The sequence below is a fragment of the Pelobates fuscus genome, chromosome 7, assembly GCF_036172605.1.
Source record: "Pelobates fuscus isolate aPelFus1 chromosome 7, aPelFus1.pri, whole genome shotgun sequence".
Classification (NCBI taxonomy): domain Eukaryota; kingdom Metazoa; phylum Chordata; class Amphibia; order Anura; family Pelobatidae; genus Pelobates; species Pelobates fuscus.
The window spans coordinates 72,681,060-72,703,008 of record NC_086323.1 but is presented as its reverse complement, the minus strand read 5'-3'; the positions used below and the strand labels follow the sequence as shown (position 1 = coordinate 72,703,008).

The following is a 21,949-nucleotide window of genomic DNA, read 5'->3' as shown; positions in this document are numbered from 1 at the left end:
CCAACACTTTACTTAGTCTACCTTAATACAAACAGAAAGCAGCCCGATCCTCCTTCTCCTACAGAGCACCGCAATTGTGGAACGACCTCCGGCACAAATTAAAATCTTACCTAAGCTTAAAGTCCTTTAAGAGATCCCTCTCTACATACCTCAAAACAGAATGCACCTGTCATGGTTGATTATATATTTCCTACCTGTTCTATGTGAAATTTTGTATATTAATATTGTTTTTGTATTTTATTGTACACTAACTGTAACAATGCAATGCTTTGTGGACCCAGGACATACTTGAAAACGAGAGAAATCTCAATGGATCTTTCCTGGTAAAATATTTTATAAATAAATAAATAAATAATTCTCCACAATGTTAGTAAATCAATCCTAGATCTTTGTTTATTGAATAGAATATAATTTGTAGTTTTTATCAAAAGTTCAAGTAGGAATCCTCCTGGTATCTGTCCAACATACGCTCTGTTAAAAAAACCCTGATATTACGCTCTAATTGTTGAGGCTATTTGTGGAAACTAATAAACTGTGATATATGAAGCGCTTTCCTTGACAATGTGATTTAATTACATTTGGATCAGCTTGCAAATTTGCTTGCTTGGTTGGACTGAAACGTTGACACTTTTTCCTTGAAATTTTTGCTGCAATAAAGAAGCACTATTTTTGAACCATATCAAGTCCTGTGAATGCTTTCCTACAAGGTATTCTATATTATGGCCAGGATTAACACCAAGGCATTACAAGACCGGGAGCAGTGAGTGCGGGACATGAGGAGTTATAATATATATATATATTTTTTTAAATTTTATTATTAATATAGCGCCAGCCAAATTCTGTAGCGCTGTAAGATGGGAGAGAGATTATATTATATATATATATATACACACACACACACACACATATACCAATGCTTGCACTCCAGTACCAAGTAATGTAAGTAATGTATACCCCGGTGCTTGTCGTGACGAAGGTTCTGATACAGAACTGAAAACGTTGATACAGAACTGAAAACGTTGATACAGAACTGAAAACGTTGATACAGAACTGAAAACGTTGATACAGAACTGAAAACGTTGATACAGAACTGAAAACGTTGATACAGAACTGAAAACGTTGATACAGAACTGAAACGTTGATACAGAACTGAAACGTTGATACAGAACTGAAACGTTGATCCACTGTGGCAATTGCTGAATAAAAGCTTAGTTATTTTTTTTATACCTTCTATGAAGTCCTTGGAGTGCTATCTTTATTCATGACACACACACTTATATATATCTATATCTGGCCAACACACACGGCAAATAGGAATTTTGTCCTGGGGTCGGTTAGTCCATTAAATACGGCTTGCAGATTATGTAACGTGCAGTGGAGGAACTGGGGGGGGGGGGGGGGTCGCAGAAGTCGCGAGAACAACTGGAATTTCTGTGTTCCACCTGTCATGGGGGGCTCAAAAGATGGCCACGTTAGGGCCCCCCCAAGGCAGCCGGGTGTAAACAATGGAGACGGGCGACGAGGGAGCGCGTGCGCGCTGCAGTGATGCCAGGAGCAGGTATATGAAGTCACTCTGGCAATGGCATCACTAAACTGCATGCAAGAGAGCAGAGCAAAAATGGCTTGAAAATTACAGGATCATAGCAGCTCTCCTGGACCTCAAGAAAATTATCCACTCAAGCTCTCCCAAAGGTAGGTAGGCTGGGTGGATATAACTGAAAAAAAAAAAATCATTTCTGTGTCTGTCTATTGGAACTTTAATTCTAGAAATAAAAGGCTCATTTGTTTATGGCCACAAAAAGTCAAGTGAAAACTGATACACTGCATATAACATCTGGTGTGTCACACCAGAATATATTCATTATCTGCATATGTTAAATGTCAATTACGTTTGTTTCTAGTTATCATTATGTGTAAATTTAAGATCAGTTTTTTTGTTGTTCAAAATAAGCTTTGTTAGTTTAAAAAAAAAAAAAAAAAAAAAACCTGGAACGTAGATTCAAAGCAAATTTGTCAAGCCGTGATATATTTATTTTCCTTCTGCTAATGAAGAACTGATTCCACTTAGTTTGCAAACAAATTGTGTTTAAACCCTAAAGGCAAACATATTTTTGGCTGACACAGGACAAAAACAATTAGTTAAGATGGATAAAGCACAGGTGACAGGTAACATATTTCCCCATTGGCAACGGACAATAATCCTGTCCAAAGACTTATTTAACTCTCTAGTTTGTCTATGCTACTAGTGCACCTTTCTAAATGCTTATTTAATTCTTTAAAGACAAAAGATAAACATTTTTTAATCACAATCTGATTTGTAGATTGATACCTGTATATCATTTACTACAACATTGTTGTCAGTAAAATATTAGAGTATTGCTTAACGTCTATATTTTTAAGACGTCACAGACAGTAATTTGTCTTTAATGGAATATAAATCAGTTGGGTATGGAACGGCATTGAATTAACACATGCACCTGACAAGGAGACACCACAGACAGCTTACTGGTTTGCCTACGGGTTAGTCAGGCTGTTTAGGTTGACAGCTGTGTCTTTCCGATATATAGAGATATATATATTCTCAGCCAACCTGAACCTTTCACTTTCAGGCACATCTTTTGCTTTTTATGACACCACCCCTCCCTCCCCTTCTCTAACATCAGTTGTTTTAAAGTGTTAAACTTTATCATATTGATCAGTATTGCTTCACACCTGAATAAGAGGAAATCTCTCAAAAGCTTGTCTTTGAAATATTATGTTAGTCCAATAAAAAAAGGGATCATTGCATAATGCAATACACTGGTATTTTGACATTATAGAATAAAAATTGAAAAGGTGATGCAGATCATTTCAACAAAGGCTCGTTTGGAATTAGATGTACTTCTCCCATGTACACTAAAAGCATGCTCAAGCACATTCGAGTGCATGAGACTTGCAGCTTGCAAACAAACACTGGGAATAATGTGACCAGAATACCACATTTAAAAATATGTATTGCTCCGGGCCAAAGTTTGCAAGTAAGTTAACAACTCAATGTGTAGTTAACCCAATAGAAGTGAACTTTGAAACCTTACCATCACCATGTGAGTGCCCATGATGGCCCCCACCATGCTGAAAAACAAATATTCCAACCAGATTTACAAGGAACCCTGCGATGGACACAGGAAGCAGACGCTCATGATGGACCTCTGGTGTGTCTAGCGCCCGCTGCAGGGAGAAATAAAACAGGGTAGGATGTCAAATACATTTTTTTTCCCTTTTGCTACAACTTTGAAACTATTTCATACTTGGGCATGACAAAAAAAATAAAATCATGTAAAAAAAATTAAGGTTAAGGTTAAGGTTACCAATTAAGGTTACGGAGCAGGGTGGCCACAGGTGCAGTCTCTCAGTTTATTGTGAAACCATTTAACAAAGACTGTTCAATTCACCACAAGCTCATGCATCTGCCTCAGACATTATAGCAAGGAATCGCACTCCTTCATTACCTATGCAAAGGCTATACATGCATGGAGCAAGATTTAGTTGCAATAAAATTTTGCAGCCCGTACCAAGTTATTGTTGCCCAAAAAGGACCACTATAGTGCCAGAAAAATAAACTAGTTGCTATGGTTTTAAGTTGCAGGGTTAAAACTAGAGGGACCTGGCACACAGACCACTTCATTGAGCTTAAGTGGTCTGGTTGCCTATAGTGGTCCTTTAACATGTGTATGACAGGATGCACTATTGTGTTTCTTACCAAATCTGTTTCTTTGCTTTCAACACACAAAAGGTAACAACTTAAAAAAAACAAAAACACCACCACCTTTAAATTTTATAGGGTGAGGTATGCAAACATGTATTCCTGACTCGTGTTAAAACCACCATTTAGTTGGCTTTCCCCTTTACCTCCTCCCCCACCTGCCCCGATCCACCACCTTGCTGACATCTTTCAAATTTAGCATGTCAGCAGCGTGGAGATGCTGAACAGCAATGCTGCACCCAAGAAGCACCTCCAGTGGCCATCTGAGGAGTGGCCACTGGAGGCGTCCCTAGGGAGTAAAGTAAAAACTGCCTTTTCTCTGAAAAGGCAGTGTTTGCATGAAAATACTTGAGGTAATGATTATACTCACCAGAACAACTGCAATAAGCTGTAGTTGTTCTGGTGACTATAGTGTCCCTTTACTAAATAATTTTGACCTGGATATGGTATGCATGTAAAAACACAAGGAATTGCTAAAGGAAAAAAAAGTGTTTCTGTCTTTGATATTATATCTAATACATTTATTTTACAGATTTAAATTGTTTGAAACCACACTCAACAGTGTTTGTTTTTTCCAAAAATGTGGAGGGGGTAAAAAATATTTTCTGTTGAGCCCTATCAAGACACACAGAGGAAAATATATATTGAATAGAAGTCTAGCTCAGTGATTTTCAAACTTGTAGCTGTGCTTTCGCCCAAAAAAGGTTATGTACCACTGTACAGATATTAGTACATAGGAGTTAAGAGCTGAAAAGTGGCAATTAATGCTTCAGTCATTAGAATATAGAAAGAGTCAGAGGATGAATAAGGAACAACTGCATACCTCAACGCCCTCAGAGAAGATGAAAAAGGCAGTAAAAATCAGGAATAGACCATTCACAAAACCTGCCAGGACCTCAGCTCGGACAAACCTGTGTGGGGGATAAAAAAAAAAGGGGGAAAAAAAAGGTGCATTGTTAAAACCCACGCATTTTAGAAACATAGAATGTGATGGCAGGTAAGAACAATTCAGCCCATCTAGTCTGCCCAGTTTTCTAAAAAGCTTTCATTAGTCCCTGGCCTTATCTTATAGTTAGGATAGCCTTATGCCTATCCCACGCATGCTTAAACTCCATCACTGTGTTAACCTCTACCACTTCTGCTGGAAGGCTATTCTATGCATCCACTACTAAGTAATGCTTCCTGTAATACTTCCTGGTTTGGTTTTTAAAATTTTTCCCTCTTAATTGAAGACTATGTCCTCTTTTTGTGGTAGTTTTATGTTGAGAAACAGAGTAGGTAAAAGGTGGGGTAATCTAGGCAGAATAAGCTATAAGCAATTCCACTAGATGAACAGTTAAAGGGACACTCCACATAATTCATGGTCCTTGCAGAAGTTATAATACACAGCATTCACTGTAACAGGTTAATTTCACCCCATTCAACTAAAATGTTCCATTACAATTTTATTAAAATGTAGCATTTTTGAATATGTCCACAATATTTCTAAGTTAAAAAAAAAATACATAATAATGGTAACAATGATGAGTGTCCCTTTATAGCAATACAGTTGATAAGAAGGCTAAAAACATTCCATGTAGCATGTTCTAACTAAACCTTACTGGAGATCCTGTTTCCATTGTCTGGATCCTTAATGCGCTGAGCAAACATCCTATGTTCATAGTGCCTGCCTGCCATGAACAGCTCTATTGCTAGCCAAGGTAGATTTAATAATGCCAAAACATTTAGCTTGTGGTTTGGGATCACTGCTGGAAAACAAAAAACATTTCTCACTGTTGTTCCAGCTACTAATCACTATTTTAGGGCACTTTATAATTGCAGGCTTTAGAGTTACCTTGGCTCAGCACTTAGAGAAATGCCTGGAGACTGAATGTATATATTCCAGGTGAAAATCAGAATTGTGCTTAACACTTTGGGAGACAATAAAAGGAAAACTCCAAGCACTATAACCACTACACTGGATTGTGGTGGTTATGCTGCCAGGAGTTGTCTGGCACCACCCCTAGTGTAAGAAGTAAATTTTAGACCGATTAGAGATTTGACTTCTTATTTTGGGTCTGACATGTGCTGCTTCCCACCTCCTCTTTGAAAACAGGAGAGCCAGAAGCTCCAGCGTTTCTCTACTTAAAAGGGACTCTCCAGTGCCAGGAAAACAAACCCGTTTTCCTGGCACTAGAGAATACTACAGTGCCCCCCCCTCCCTCCTGCCCCCCCACTTACCTGAATCCAGCGCCGATGTCCCTCGGCACTGGGTCAGGCTCCGCCCACACTCCTCCCCCGCTGACGGTCGCCAGCAGTGGAGACCTAATGCGCATGTGCGGCAATGGCCATGCACATGCATGCGACCTCCCCAAAGGAAAGCATTATTCAATGCTGTCCTATGGGGATTCCTGCGATACTGGAGGTCCTCATGCATAATGTGAGGATGTCCAGTGTCGTTTAAGCGACCAAAAAAATCATTTAAGAACCCGGAAGTCCCTCTAGTGGCTGTCTAATAGCCACTAGAGGAGGCCTTAACTCTGTAAGGTAATTATTGCAGTTTATAAAAACTGCAATAATTACACTTGCAGGGTTAAAAGTGATGGAAGTTGGCACCCAGACCACTACAATGGACAGAAGTGGTCTGGGTGCCTAGAGTGTCCCTTTAACAAAGCACTTCAGTACAGGACAAGCTCACTGGCTAAGAGCATCAGCTGATCACTCTCAATCAATGAGGTAAAAACTGCAGAGCTTTCAACTCCCTGGAGGCTGAAGAGGAGGCAGAAAGTGGTGACCCCAGGTAAGAAGTCAAACCATTCTAAAAATGTCTGCAGTGGTTATGTGGAGTGTTCCCTAAAGTATATGCAAGTATGCCATCTTCACTCTTCCATTAACGCATGCACAGTCACTGAACAATTTTACGGTTTGATTTTCTTAAAATCCTGTGAAGACCAGAGCAGAGCAATTGTAATAAAAAACACAAAAAAACAATTCAACTTACCCATAAGAGAAAGCTTCATTATTTTTCCATCGAGAGATGACAGATGCTGCCAATCCAGCTAACAATGCCGTGCAGTCAAAAAACATGTGAAATGAATCCGAGATCAGGCCCAAACTGCAAACATATAAACAAAAGGATAAGAAATAAAACACACATTATACGTTTACACTAAACAGTGAATTATGGCAGACAAATAATCAAGTGGGGAAGAAAATTAACATAAAGTGCTTTCCTAAATTTCTGCATGCAATAGTATGAGTTGACAACAGACAGAATCATGTCACAACAGGCGCTACACTAAAAAAGGTTTAAGTACCTTGTGATCTTGTATTGCACAATTTAGTGACAGTAAAAGACATATGTCTAGTAAATGTTTTCATGGGCATTTTCTTCACCTATTGCTGTACGCACAATATATTTTTTTAATAAACAAAGATGTGGCTAATTTATTACCATTATCTCTTAATATGCATCATTAATGTTTTTAATATTTGTGTCCCTTTACCAAAACTGGATTATAACTTAGGCACAAGGGTAGCGAAAACGTAGTCCCCCAGTTGCTTTAGAACAGGGCTGTCCAACCTGCAGATGTTGCTGAACTACAACTCCCATGATTCTTTCAATGAAACAGATAGCCAGGGAATCATGGGAGTTGTAGTTCAGCAACATCTGGGGGCCCGCAGGTTGGACAGCCCTGCTTTAGAACTAAAGCTGTTAAAGTGTAGTAGAAATTGTAGGTTTTTACGACTGTTTTTGTAGACTTGAAATGGATAATTTCTGTGGGTTTCCGGCTTATCAAATTGTATATGGATGGAATGAACAAATGTCCTCCTTAAACACATTCACACCTTCTACGTAGTTTGCTTACATGAAATACTTAAGATATGTATTCATACAACAAGCAACATAACCACTTCAGCTTATAGCTGTGGTGCAAAGATATTCCACCAGCACTCATATTTGTTTGAACCGATAACTCCACCCTCTGACTAGTCAGGACATTCATGAAAGCTTTGTGTTACCATACAAATATTTGTATGGTTAGAACATGCATTGACTCCTCACATTAAACAAGTCAGACAGCCTTTCCTACTAGCAGGAGCGCTCAAAGCCGCCACTTTCATTCATTTTTACCAATATCATTTCAACAAGCCAGGTCTACTACAAGGAAAAATGGGATGTCCAATCGCCTACGGTATTTGGCAAATGGCTCTGGAACACGCAAACCATATTTAAGAATAGCAGCTGAAATACCACTAGCAGAAGGAACCTGAAAGACCATCTCTTTGTTTACACATTTATTCTCATCACCCTTTAACTTAACATGCTCACTTCAACATCCTTCATTTGCCCTGTCTTCTTCACCAAGGAAACACGTTATTTAAACTGAGCTGGGAAGCCATAGATTAAAAACACACTGAGCATATGTAGAAGTGAAATTCAAACTCTCAATTTCCTTGGATCTAGAGGTGGCCTCTGGTAAGCAAGAGGAATCTAGAGTATTTGAGGAGCGGGTTACAGAAAAGCACACTCATCAATCACCAGCAAACAGAACAGCACTGCAGGGAAGTTGTGAAATCCAGAATATAAAGCTAAAGTAAAACATGCCCTGTAACAATGCATTTCAGTTAATATAGTTTTGCTTAAAGCCGAAAACACGTGCTAGACAGGTGGTTACATTTAGTTCAAAGTTAATGGTCAGCTCCAGGTCTCTGTACAAATGGCATTCAAAAATATATGTACGCGGAACAGATAAACCACTATGGAGCATAAAATCCAGAATATGTATTCTAAATGTACAGTATTCACGATTTCCTGAAAATGCTAACTAAAAACTGGTTTTATCATGGTATCCAGAGGTACAGTTCATACCTTTAGCAGTGTCCTTTTTAAAATACTGTCGCAACTAATCAGATTAGCTTTTTTTTTTCTTGTGAGATAATCAATATTTTACACATTACACACCCTAGATAATTAATTAGTGATGCAGTACCATTTTCACAAAATCATCAGAGAAGGTAACTGCTTATCTTTCAAGCATTGGCTAGTGACACAAACTGCATACCGAAGCTTTGACTTGTTACTTCTGTGCATTTAATTAAAAAGGTTAGGTGCCAATAACAGCAGCAGATAAGGAATGTGTGATTGGACAATAAGCCTTAAAATAAAAACGTAGAGAAATACACTGAAACAAATATACAGAATTTGAGTATTGCATTTTCACACGTTGAAAATGGCTAATGTAGACCACAAGCACATCGCAAAAACTGCAAATATTAGCAAGATTCCTAGGGAATAAGAGCAAACAGCAACATTAACACAACTTCAAGCTAAATAATGGAAACACTATACCTGGCTAAATTAGTGTCATATACAAAGGGGCAATCTAACCACAAAAAAAACAAAACAAAAAAAATACACTACAGCTTACTGTAGTGGTTATGTTGAAAGGAGTCTGTTAGAGCAATCATTCTAGTTTTTTGTAATATAGTCTTCAAGTAGTTTGCCAAAACCTAGGGCTCTCTAGGTATTGAAAGGCAATCCACTCTACTGCTGCCAAGATAATATATACATTTTTTTTCTCACATTTCAATCTAGATGGCAATAATTGGCTGAGAATGCTGGGAGGGTGTTAACCTAAGGGTGAGAGCCAATCATTTTTGCCTATATGTGTACAGGTATTTAAGCATTATTTCTTTGGACAGCTAGGCAGGCTTTTAAACACCATGAGTGTCACAGTTTGCATCAAATTAGATGGGTTTCCTCTAAAAGATGTCTTGCACTATAACCACTATACTAAATTAAAGTAGTTATAACACACACAGTGAACTTTTAAGGACGGCCAAAAGGCCAGGGAACCCTTGCCAATTATATATTGAAGTAGGGATCTTTACTGGGATTCACATATACAAGTACAAACTGACTTTATAGGAATTAATGGGCACATGAAGTGAACTAGACTAGGAATTTGTGAAGACTTTATTTCTTAAAAAATAAATAATTAAAACCAAAAGAAGTGCTTATAAGCATATCTCTTACAAATCAGATTGTGGAGCGCTGAGTGGTTGCATGCAAAAATAGGGTAATATTCACTTTCTTTACCCCGATTTAAAGGCTGTATAGTTGCAATATAACATGTAAAATAAAATAAAAAATAGTGCAGATTGATTCAGGTAAAAATGATCTGTGCTTAATGTGGAATGGTACCACACACACATTTATTGGAGCCTAAAATGGTCAAGGCTCAATACTTGTGCGGAAGTGCTCTTATAGGCAGCACCCCACCTTCTTCCAGTAGGTATACAAGTCAAAAGTAAGCAGAACATGGTGTACTATGTCTATATTGAGAAGTTTGATAATCTCCGTGAAAACAAAGACTGTATCTTTGGCTCTAGGGTGGAAGTGTTAGGTGTCAGTATAATGAGGTGGCACTTCCCCAAACAAGGGACCTGGAACCTGAAGCAGGAGGACTACCATAAGGTGATAAAGCCAAAATATTTATTAAACTTATTAAAAACAACTCTATAAAAATAGTAAAAACAATGTCAAGTGCACTTATCAGTCCTGGTAGTACGGTCCTGCCGACGCCAAAACGTGTCTCGCTGAATGTAGCTTTCTCGGTTGGCAATTATTAACCGAGGAAGCTACATTCAGAGAATCTGCAATATTCGTTTTTTTATATTTTCTTTGAAATGTTACATTGCAACTATACAACCTTTAAAATCAGGGTAAGAAAAGTGAATATTACCCTATTTTTGTATGCAACCACTCAGCGCTCCACCATCTAATTTATAAGAAATATGCTTCTTTTGTTTTGCATTTATTGAAGGTGAAGGTCAAAAAGGTATTCCTTCACGTGTTTTTTGAGCTGCTGGTTCTGGAATCTGTATTGAAGCGCTTTTCGTCACACTCACTCCTTTAGGGAGCAATTGTTGTTTGCAAATACTTTTAGACCAAATTGGTCAATGGAAAAAATCCTTATCAATTATTTTCCAACCGTGGCTATTTAAAAGGAACACTATAGCTTTAGTAATACAAATCTGTATTCCTAACACTGTAGTGTTCTCCTCAGCATTTATATTCAGGACCATCGGAAACCTAAGGAGGAGAAAAAATGTCTATATGATATTACTTACTTACCTTTTTTTTCCCCCTCAGCACCGAGATCCAGACCCTGCAGTTGCCTGACCTGCTTCTCAGAGTAGGAGGGAAAACCTACTCCATGACGCCAACACCTCAACGGACTGACTCAGTCTGATTCTATACTGCCCAGCAAGCGCTAGCAGCGCTGGGTAGGGAGCTACCATAGCAACCAGAGCATATATGCTGTGGTTGCTAAGGATGAGAAGCAGAAGGACCGCCTGTGAGTGGTCCTTTCTGTTCTCCCTATCAACCAATTCTTAGGCATAGACTAAGAACGGATTCACCGGTGGGATAAAAATCTATTTTAAAATAGGTTTTTGATCCTAATCTATACAATTGCTAACAAAATTGCTAGTACAAAGTAGAGATGAAATGTCATGTGGTTTAGAAAAAAGAGCAAAAGTAGTTGGGGGTGACAGATCCCCTTAAGCCTAAAAATTTTAATGTCTCTGTAAATCTGCATCAACATCTGGCTAAGTGTAATAGATAAAAACCCACTTACAGTTTACAACAAAAAAAGCAGTTTTGAAGCAGAGAAGTGTGCACTGACAAATAAGCAATACACCAGTAAAATGTCAATCCATTTGTCCCGCAAATTCATTTAATCTTTTCACTGAGGCAGTTTTCAAAAGTGCACCTATTTATTTCTCTTTTTTTTTTTTTTTTTTTATTTAAGAAACACTCAAAACAGTCTAACTCCTACAGCGTTCAGGGTTTAGCTTAGAAGCCAAAGGAAACTCCACACAGGAGATTCTAGTTTTATAAAAAGCAATGGATTCCGTGATTGCTGCTCACGTGCTATGATACATCAATACATCAACCAAGAACATCAAGGATTATCATCTCAGAGGAGGCACAATGGCTGCCGAAAGAAGATTGTCCTGGCTCTCAAATAAAGGTTTTAGTGTTTTTTTGGCATTTTCTAAAATTATTTTAAAGAGGAATGGCATAATTTAAAGCAATAGAAGCCAATCTCTAAGGTTAGAAATGAATAATTTCTTTGTATCCTTTGAGACTATAAATCCACTTTAATGCTTTGATTATTGATAGGTGGTTTTAAATGTTAAACTGTCTGCAGTAGAAAAACATACAATACTCTTAGTATGTATATTGATGGGATAGTTTGATGTTACCTGTTACTCCAGATTCCATAGAAAAGTTCTACAAATGCAAAGGACAGGTTCAAACACAAAAAACAGAAGAGATTCCTGGATGTAGAATCTGAAAAGATGGATCTGCCAAGGAAGAGAGGAGGAAAAAACTGGTAAATAGAACATACATAGCTTATCAGGATTTCACAACAATGATAACACCAAAAGGTGTTGCTGCATATGCTGGCAATTCATTCATTAATAATAATAATAATAATAATAATAATAATAAAGCATCATATAAATACTGAAGTAGTCATATGTCACCACATCTGGTATAAGGAGAGGCTGCAGACAGAAAATGAATAAGTTATATAGAGTGTGATTAATATGGGCTGTACAGCTACACTGGAATTAGCAGCATTGAGCAATATTTGAGTAGTATATCCTGTAGCACTTAACAGCAGCAACTGCAATATTGTATTTAGGGAGAAATGTAACAAAAAGTACAACAACATATAGGCAGGTGACTGAGCAATGATCTAAGCTAAATTATATAGGATTTCGCTTTACCAGTTAATTCACAGGATAACCCACGTAAAATTATTTTGAAGCATAAGCCATAAATATAAAATGCACAGGCCATCCCTATGTACTATCTGGGAGGCTTTGCCACGTGTACAGTCGCATCCATACATATACCAATACAAGAGAGGGTATCCATCCATCCATCGGGTTTTACCCCCTGGACACGTACATAGGGGCATTTACAGAAGGACTGGGCAAAACAAACAAAAAAGGGTGAGTGTCAGCTGTGTTAGAACTACAACTCCCATGAGGCTTTGAAAAGGTATTATGGCTGGTAAAGCACCATGGGAGTTGTAGTTTTAAACAGTAAAGGGGATTAGGAGGTTTGGCTACTCCTGATAGATACAACAATGACAGTATATAATATACAGTATATAATATACACCCACTGCACGGCAAGGGGATCACCCACCGCCCGCATTACCTGACCCAGCCGGACAGTTTCCGCATCAGGTTGAATTTGGGAGGTTTGTACTCATCATCCTTGATAGATAAGGGCAGCATCCTGACACCCGGTGACCCGACCTCCCCAGCCTATTAAATCCAGGACCCGTGCCCCGGTACGATCTCTCCACTCCGGTGTCCCCGAGCGCCCCCGCGGTGTTTCCCCGTGTGTCCGCGATGACAGCCCGGCGAATGAGTGCCTAGTCCGTACCGAGCGCCGGTGAGCCGCTTCCTGCTTCCGGGGAAGATGCGGACTAACCGTGACACTGAGACAACCGACGGCCAATCACAGCTGGAATCGCCGAGCGAGCCATCCAGACACGCCCACTCGCAGGCTGCTAGCGCTGACGGAGACTTAGCGGATAGGCATAAGGAAGTATTGCCCCAATCAAAGATGGCGCCGGTTGACATTTGACGTAAGCTCGCCGTGACTGGTATGTAATGCATAGTTGCTAATAGACTCATATTTTGAAGGGTAGTCTTTATAGCATTGGTGGCCGGAAGTAAAAGTTTAATGCAGTGTTCCAAATAGTTTTGTATATTGTATATTATTTTATTAACCTTACTCTGTAAATCTGACCAATTCTATTGTGATAGTGGATGGTCTTCTGGGGATTGTTTGAAATATATACATTTTCTTATTGTTTCTCCATTATGCTATTTGTTTACCCATGTTCTCCAACAAACTGTATAGCCAGACACTACTTGTGTATTTATTTTGAGATCATGCCACTATAATTGCACACAGGTGAACGCCATCCAACTAATTATTTGACTAATGAAGGCAGTTGGCTGCACCACATCTTATTTGTTGACACAATGTCTCATAGCAAGAGGATACATCCTTATGCTCCCATCACTTTTTTTGTTTGAATACTATTTGTCTCAATGAAGGTATATTTTGCACCTTGAAAGTTTTTGGTAAACTGTGTAAATCAAAGATGAAAAAATATGAATAAAATCCATGATCAGTGTATTCCAGAAGTACCAGCTTCTTCACTTTTTGGATTTGTTTGCAAAGTGAATTCCATGCCAAGAAACACAGAACACACACACACACACACAGTGTTCGTAACAACACTGTGACAGTAAAAATAATAGCTTCATTTATGAATGATGAAATTGTCTGAACACTGTATCAATCACAGTGATCATGAGTAACAGAAAGCATACACAGCCCCACTACAATTGTAAGTGAGAGGAAAGTTTGGCCACTGATCCCATTTCCATAAATGCATCAACAAACCCGTATATAAAAATAAATTAATATCTAACCTCTTGACCACTGTATTGTAGATAAAGGGGGGCCAGGTCTGTCTATCACACACACAGTGAGTGATGGATAGGATTGGGAACGTGTATAGCCTTTGTCCAAATCCCTTTAGAGTTCCCCAAGTACAAAAAAAAAAAAAATACTCTCACAATGCTTTTTGACCGAGAGTGAGGTTTAAGGGTAAGTTTATGCTACCAAAATTCAAACATTTGATTCTGTAATTGAAGCAATACACCCACTGGAGAGAGCAAAATATAAACATTGCTTTCCTAGTTGAAATATATTGTTATTATTATGCACAATAATAACATTGCCCACATCCACCCCTTTCTTTTGCAAATGCATTGACTACTATATATTTCTCCTAACTGGTTTCTCTAGAAACTATTTGGAACTTCTAAAGTCCATAATGAATGCTGCTCAACTTAATTAGTGGGTCTACACTTCACGTCACTCTCATCTTCCAATTCTGCCATTACCCCACCCTGTCACTTGGTTACTAAATCCCACCTTGATTTTAAGTTCATTACAGCGGGTCCTCATCAACCTATTGTTCCTGTCAAAATTTGTAATAGTTTGTCTCATTTGTTGTTTAACCCCTTAAGGACCAAACTTCTGGAATAAAAGGGAATCATGACATGTCACACTCCCCCCTCTTTTCTCCTATAGGGCAGCACTTTACTCTCTCCTCCAGCTCTGCTTCACTCCCAACTTATTCGATTGATATTTCCTGTCCTAATGTGTCTTATTGTCAGGGTACCTGAGGCCTCTACCTCTAAGGGAGGTAGAGACTTGGTGGTGTATCCGTCCAGGCGAGCTGTCTCCTCCGTTCCTCGCGGTTCATCCAGTCACTTAAACACCGGCCGCGAGGAATCCACGTCCTTTTCTAGCAGGACGCTCAATACGTGACGTCATGACGCTAGCACGAGCAATCTGTCACTCAAGTGTCCGATATCCAATCGGTACTTTTCAGAGGCGTGATTTCCATCCAGAACCAGGGTATTTAAGCTTACTCCTTACTTCAGCTCATTGCCCTGTCGTGGTTCTAGCTTGTCTAGTCACTCAGTGCTCTGGTATTCTAGTTTGCTCTATTGGTTTTGACTCGGCTCGTTGTACTTCCCTGTTTCTCTGTTATCCCTTGACCCGGCTTGTCTCTCGCTCATCTGTCTTCTCGTTCCCTCGACCTCGGCTTGCCTCTGACTATTCTTTACTCTCGGTACGTTAGTCCGGCCATTCTAAGGCCCGGTATACGTACCTTTCCACTCTTTGTACTCTGCGTGTTGGATCCCTGTCCCGATCCTGACATTACGACAGGGCCAATGGATCCTGCAGGTACAAACAGTCAGCTTGGTTCTTCGGATCCCAGGTTTGACGCCATGGAACATAGGATGGATCAGATGGCTTTGGCACTACAGGCACTTTTGTCTCGTGCTAGTAATCCACCTGAGGAGACACGTACTCCTTCTATCTCCCCTGCAGTCTCAGGTCTAGAGGTAGCCACTGTAGGTGCTTCTTCCCGTATTACCCCACCAGTACGTTATGGCGGGTCACCGGAGAAGTGTCGTGGCTTTCTAAACCAGATTAGCATCCATTTCGAACTACAACCCCGCTCTTATCCTACAGATAGAGCAAAGGTTGGATTTATTATTACTCTGCTCATTGAAAAAGCTTTGAGATGGGCCAATCCTTTATGGGAGAATGATAATCCACTCGTCTATAATTATAATGCCTTTGTAGCTGCGTTTAGAAGAACTTTTGACCCTCCTGGCAGAAAGGTCAATGCAGCTAGATTAATGTTGCGCCTTAAACAGGAGAATCGAACACTTGTGGATTATGCACTAGAGTTCAGATCCTTGGCGGCAGAAGTTAAGTGGAACGAACAGGCTTATATAGATGTGTTTCTGAATGGGTTATCAGATGTAATTCTTGACGAGGTCGCTACTAGAGAACTCCCTGAAAATTTGGAGGATTTAATTTCTTTTATATCTCGTATTGATGAACGCTTAAGAGAGAGGCAGAACACTCGAGATAGGACCCGTAGACCCTCCTTTAAACTAGCGCCTACCTTTCAAATCTCTGAGTTCGAAGACTTACGTATTCCTGAACCTATGCAGATAGGCAGTACTCATCTCACTGAAAGGGAGAGACAGTACAGGAGAAGGGAGGGTTTATGTATGTATTGTGGAGTCAGGGGTCATTTACGCCTAAATTGTCCCAATCGTTCGGGAAACGCTCGCACCTAAGTTCCTCTAGAGGACAGGCCTTGGGTGTTTCTACTTTGTCCTCTATTCACAACTACAAGGAGCTCAGGCTTGTGTTACCCGTTTCTTTAAAGTGGGAGAAGGGAGTAGTTAAGACTATGGCACTAATTGATTCTGGAGCTGCTGAGAGCTTTATAGATCAGGGTTTTGCTGCCAAGCATGCTATTCCATCCCAGTTAAAAGAGACACCTCTGGCTGTTGAGGCCATCGATGGTAGACCGTTACTTGAGCCTGTTATTTTTCATGAGACCATACCGATTAACTTGACTGTTGGCATCCTGCATAAAGAGGATATCTCCTTGATGCTCATTTCTTCTCCGTCTATTCCCATAGTTCTGGGGTACTCCTGGCTGAGGAGACACAACCCTATTATTAATTGGGAGTCAGGGGAGATAGTTTCATGGGGAGAGAATTGTCAAGAAAAATGCTTGCGGAAGGTCTTACCTCTTGGATTAACTAATACATCGAATACCTCTGACAATCCTACAGAGACACAAATTCCGCCTCAGTATCTAGATTTAAAGGCAGTATTTGACAAAAAGAAAGCCGATACCTTACCCCCACACAGGTCCTTCGATTGCAAAATTAACCTACTCCCTGGTACCATGCCTCCCAGAGGTCATGTATACCCATTATCTATAAAGGAGAACTCAGTCCTAGAGGAATATATTCACGAGAATTTAGACAAGGGATTCATCAGGAGATCCTCCTCCCCTGCCGGGGCTGGATTTTTTTTTGTTAAAAAGAAAGATGGTTCTTTGAGACCTTGTATTGATTATCGAGGCCTGAATAAGATAACCATTAAAAATGCCTACCCGATTCCCTTGATCACCGAACTCTTCGATCGTTTGAAGGGCTCTACAATTTTCACCAAGTTAGACCTCAGAGGGGCATATAACTTGGTGAGAATCCAGCAGGGACATGAGTGGATGACGGCATTCAATACTCGATATGGCCACTATGAATATACCGTCATGCCTTTTGGGTTATGCAATGCACCAGCAGTATTCCAAGATCTGATTAATGAGGTTCTTAGGGAATTTCAGCAAGAGTGCATCATTGTATACCTAGATGATATACTCATTCATTCTAGTGACATTGAGATTCATCACAAACAAGTCAGGAGGGTTTTGCACAAGCTTCTCCAGCATGGCTTGTACTGCAAGTTGGAGAAATGTAGCTTTGATCAAACCCAGGTAACCTTTCTCGGCTATGTGATCTCTGGGGAGGGATTTAAGATGGATCCGGACAAGCTCCAATCCATTCTAGAGTGGCCTTTACCCACAGGTCTTAAAGCCATACAGAGATTTATTGGTTTTTCCAATTATTATAGGCGCTTTATTAAGGGCTATTCTTCCATTATTGCACCTATCACTAACATGACCAAACAGGGGGCTGACACTAAGAATTGGACTACTGAAGCTCTCCTTGCGTTCAAGACTCTCAAGGAGCTTTTCGCTTCCGCTCCAATTTTAGTTCACCCTGACACTTCTCTGCCATTTTTGCTCGAGGTAGACGCATCAGAGACTGGTTTAGGTGCTGTTCTATCTCAAAGGTTGGGTGTTGATAAACCATTACATCCATGTGGATTTTTCTCTAAAAAATTGACCGGTACTGAAAGCAGGTATGACATTGGTGACAGAGAATTACTAGCGGTTATCAAGGCTTTGAAAGAATGGAGACATTTATTGGAGGGTACATTACATCCTGTTACCATCCTGACAGACCACAAAAACTTGTCTTATATCGGAGAGGCCAAGCGTCTGTCCTCCAGGCAGGCTCGTTGGTCGTTGTTTCTTACCCATTTCAATTACGTTCTGACTTACAGACCTGGGTCAAAGAACTCTAAAGCCGATGCGCTATCTCGCCAATATGAACCCTCTGCTTCAGTTGAACCACTTTTGTCTTCCATTGTACCCAAATGCAATATTATTGCTAATACCAGTCTCAAAATTCATTCCCCGCTACTTGACCAGATCTTGAAGTCACAACATCTAGCTCCCGGAAACACTCCTGAGGGAAGAAACTTTGTTCCTCCTGAACTTCAACTGGAGCTCTTACAATGTTTTCATGAAAGTAAAATAGCTGGTCATCCTGGTATTCGCAAGACGTACTCTCTGATATCCAAAGATTTCTGGTGGCCTTCACTTCGTAAGGATATTGAGGAGTTCGTCGCAGCTTGTGAGACTTGTGCCAAGACTAAACTGTCTCATGCATCCCCATGTGGCCTGTTACACCCCTTGGACATTCCTGAGAAACCTTGGTCCTGTTTGTCCATTGACTTTATCGTTGATTTGCCTGCTTCCAAAAGACAGACTGTTATTCTCACGGTGGTGGATAGATTTACCAAGATGGCTCATTTCGTGCCATTACCTAAACTTCCGACTTCTCCTGAATTGGCGGAGATTTTTGCGAGAGAAGTTTTTCGCCTACATGGGATCCCTTCGGAGATTGTTTCTGATAGAGGTTCTCAATTTGTCTCACGTTTCTGGAGATCCTTTTGTTCTCAAATGGGCATCAAATTGAACTTTTCCTCGGCCTATCACCCTCAGTCTAACGGAGCTGCTGAACGTACTAATCAAAAGATCGAACAGTATCTGCGTTGCTTTGTTTCCGAACACCAGGACGATTGGGTCGGTCTGATTCCTTGGGCGGAGTTCGCACACAATAACCTTGTTTGCGATTCAACTCGCTCTAGCCCTTTCTTCATGAACTATGGCTTTCATCCTTCGATTTTTCCTTCGGTTTCCTCTTCTCAGGGGATACCGTCGGTTGATGATCATGTCGCCAACCTGAAGAAATTATGGGATCAAACTCGACAAATTCTATTACATAGTTCCTCGCTGTTCAAGAAACACGCTGACAAACATAGAAGAGCGGCTCCTGTTTTTGTTCCTGGGGATAGGGTATGGTTGAGTACTAAGAATATTCGCCTAAAAGTTCCGTCCATGAAATTTGCTCCTCGTTACATAGGTCCTTACAGGATTCTCACTCGTATCAATCCGGTTGCGTATCGCCTTGCTCTGCCACCTGCCTTACGCATTCCTGACTCTTTTCATGTCTCCTTGTTGAAACCCCTCATTTGCAACAAATTCTCCTCTAAGGTCTCCTCGCCTCGTCCTGTTCAGGTGGAGGGTCGGGAGGAGTACGAGGTCAGCTCCATCATTGACTCCAGAATTTCAAGAGGAAAATTGCAATATCTGGTCAACTGGAGGGGATATGGTCCTGAGGAGAGGAGTTGGGTACCTCAGGAGGACGTCCATGCTTCTCGCCTTCGCAGAGCATTTCACCTTCGCTTCCCATCTCGCCCCGGTTCATTCCGCCCGGTGGGCGTATCTGAGAGGGGGGGTACTGTCAGGGTACCTGAGGCCTCTACCTCTAAGGGAGGTAGAGACTTGGTGGTGTATCCGTCCAGGCGAGCTGTCTCCTCCGTTCCTCGCGGTTCATCCAGTCACTTAAACACCGGCCGCGAGGAATCCACGTCCTTTTCTAGCAGGACGCTCAATACGTGACGTCATGACGCTAGCACGAGCAATCTGTCACTCAAGTGTCCGATATCCAATCGGTACTTTTCAGAGGCGTGATTTCCATCCAGAACCAGGGTATTTAAGCTTACTCCTTACTTCAGCTCATTGCCCTGTCGTGGTTCTAGCTTGTCTAGTCACTCAGTGCTCTGGTATTCTAGTTTGCTCTATTGGTTTTGACTCGGCTCGTTGTACTTCCCTGTTTCTCTGTTATCCCTTGACCCGGCTTGTCTCTCGCTCATCTGTCTTCTCGTTCCCTCGACCTCGGCTTGCCTCTGACTATTCTTTACTCTCGGTACGTTAGTCCGGCCATTCTAAGGCCCGGTATACGTACCTTTCCACTCTTTGTACTCTGCGTGTTGGATCCCTGTCCCGATCCTGACACTTATACCCCACCTCCTATAGATTGTAAGCTCATTTGAGCAGGGTCCTCTTCAACCTATTGTTCCTGTAAGTTATCTTGTAATTGTCCTATTTATGGTTACATTCCCCCCCCTCATAATATTGTAAAGCGCTACGGAATCTGTTGGCGCTATATAAATGGCAATAATAATAATTATTATTATTGGCATTTATATAGTGCCAAACTATTAAAATTTTGATAGGAGCAAGAGGTTAATGAGGATCCTGCTCTAACGAGCTTACAATAAAGAGCATATAATTTCAATATCCTTGGAAATATTTTAAATTATGGGACAATAGATTTAATATTAATTTCAACATATTAAAAGCAGCCTTGAAAAAAGTAATCAGTCCAATCTAGCTGTGTCTACCCTAACAGATACATTTTAAAAGGTCTTTTCTTTTTAAATGGGATAATCCTATACAAGCTTAAAAAAAAAAAAAGGATTTATATTGTAATACGAGCTCAGTCTCTGCAGGGCATGCATTCACCCTGCAAAGCAAAGCATTCTGGGGATGCTGTTGCAGGAAATCAGTGCAGAGCAAGCAGAGTGTGTGTGTGCCCGGAGATTTTGTTGTTTCTTGTTTGTTTAAAGAGTTATCCTCTGATCCTAAATAGGTTTTATAAAGACAGAAGATATTTGATGTATCATCCAAACTGACCACAATATACAGCAAAGCACTGGATACAAGGTAAGATGAGTTACTAGTTTTAATATGCCCATTACTATTCTATCTATTGCTATTTCTAAGGTGCATAACTTAATATTATGAATGGATAGCCGTATTCATACTATACCTTTGTTCAGCTATAAAGTCAACGTTAATAAATATTGTATTATGCATGTCATTTGTATATTTTGTGCTGAATTGCAGTGTACTTATATTTCTATGTCAAAAAATTATTGTAAAACAAAATTTGCTTCCCTTTATTTTTATCATTTATTTCACCAAACTCAAAGACAGCCAAGGGATGTTACAAATCCGATTTAAAACACAGAATCCAATTGATCCGTTTAAGTCTATTTTGAAATTGAGGAGAATTGGCAACGGGAACTGTAATTTTTAAGACGAAATAACTGAAATGGAACAAATCTCCAATATTTGTACTAAAATTTACGATTGTCCTGTCAATTTGTAAATGAATGAATGAACTCCTTAAAAGAGAGAACATCTAAAAATGTTATTGTCTTTATCAGTGGTTCTCAGGAAAATTTGCTAATTCCACGGGGCTACAAATATTTGGATGAGTGAGTGTTCCACACATGAAGAGCACTACAACAGTTGTGGACTGCAACTACCTCCATTCTCAGCCAGGTTAATTTGATGATTGTTATAGTTCATGGGATGCAAAGTGCAAATCCTCATGGCAAGGGCTAGGTAGAGAAATAGTGCCAAACCCTGTAAGTTCCAGAACAAAACCTATCCTAAATACTTTTCTCCCACAACTTTAAAGGGAAACAATAGTGTCAGGAAAACAAACTCGTTTTCCTGGCACTAA

At 40.1% G+C, this 21,949-nt stretch overlaps 2 protein-coding genes across 3 annotated transcripts in view; one reads left to right on the top strand and one right to left on the bottom strand.

The window, feature by feature from the left end:
• SLC30A7 (solute carrier family 30 member 7) overlaps positions 1-13,329 on the bottom strand; it is a 32,718-nt gene extending 19,389 nt beyond the window's left edge. Inside the window, exons 1-5 of the mRNA XM_063428422.1 lie at positions 12,969-13,329; positions 11,999-12,100; positions 6,723-6,836; positions 4,566-4,653; positions 3,075-3,207 (exon numbers count right to left, since the gene is read on the bottom strand). Of these exons, the coding sequence (XP_063284492.1) occupies positions 3,075-3,207; positions 4,566-4,653; positions 6,723-6,836; positions 11,999-12,100; positions 12,969-13,048 (517 nt within the window). The 5' untranslated portion in view covers positions 13,049-13,329. The remainder of the gene's footprint in view (positions 1-3,074; positions 3,208-4,565; positions 4,654-6,722; positions 6,837-11,998; positions 12,101-12,968) is intronic.
• Positions 13,330-20,955: 7,626 nt separating this feature from the next.
• EXTL2 (exostosin like glycosyltransferase 2) overlaps positions 20,956-21,949 on the top strand; it is a 48,521-nt gene continuing 47,527 nt past the window's right edge. For both annotated transcript variants that reach the window (XM_063427334.1, XM_063427332.1), the window contains exon 1: positions 20,956-21,141. The gene's annotated coding sequence lies outside the window, so the exon portion shown is untranslated. The remainder of the gene's footprint in view (positions 21,142-21,949) is intronic.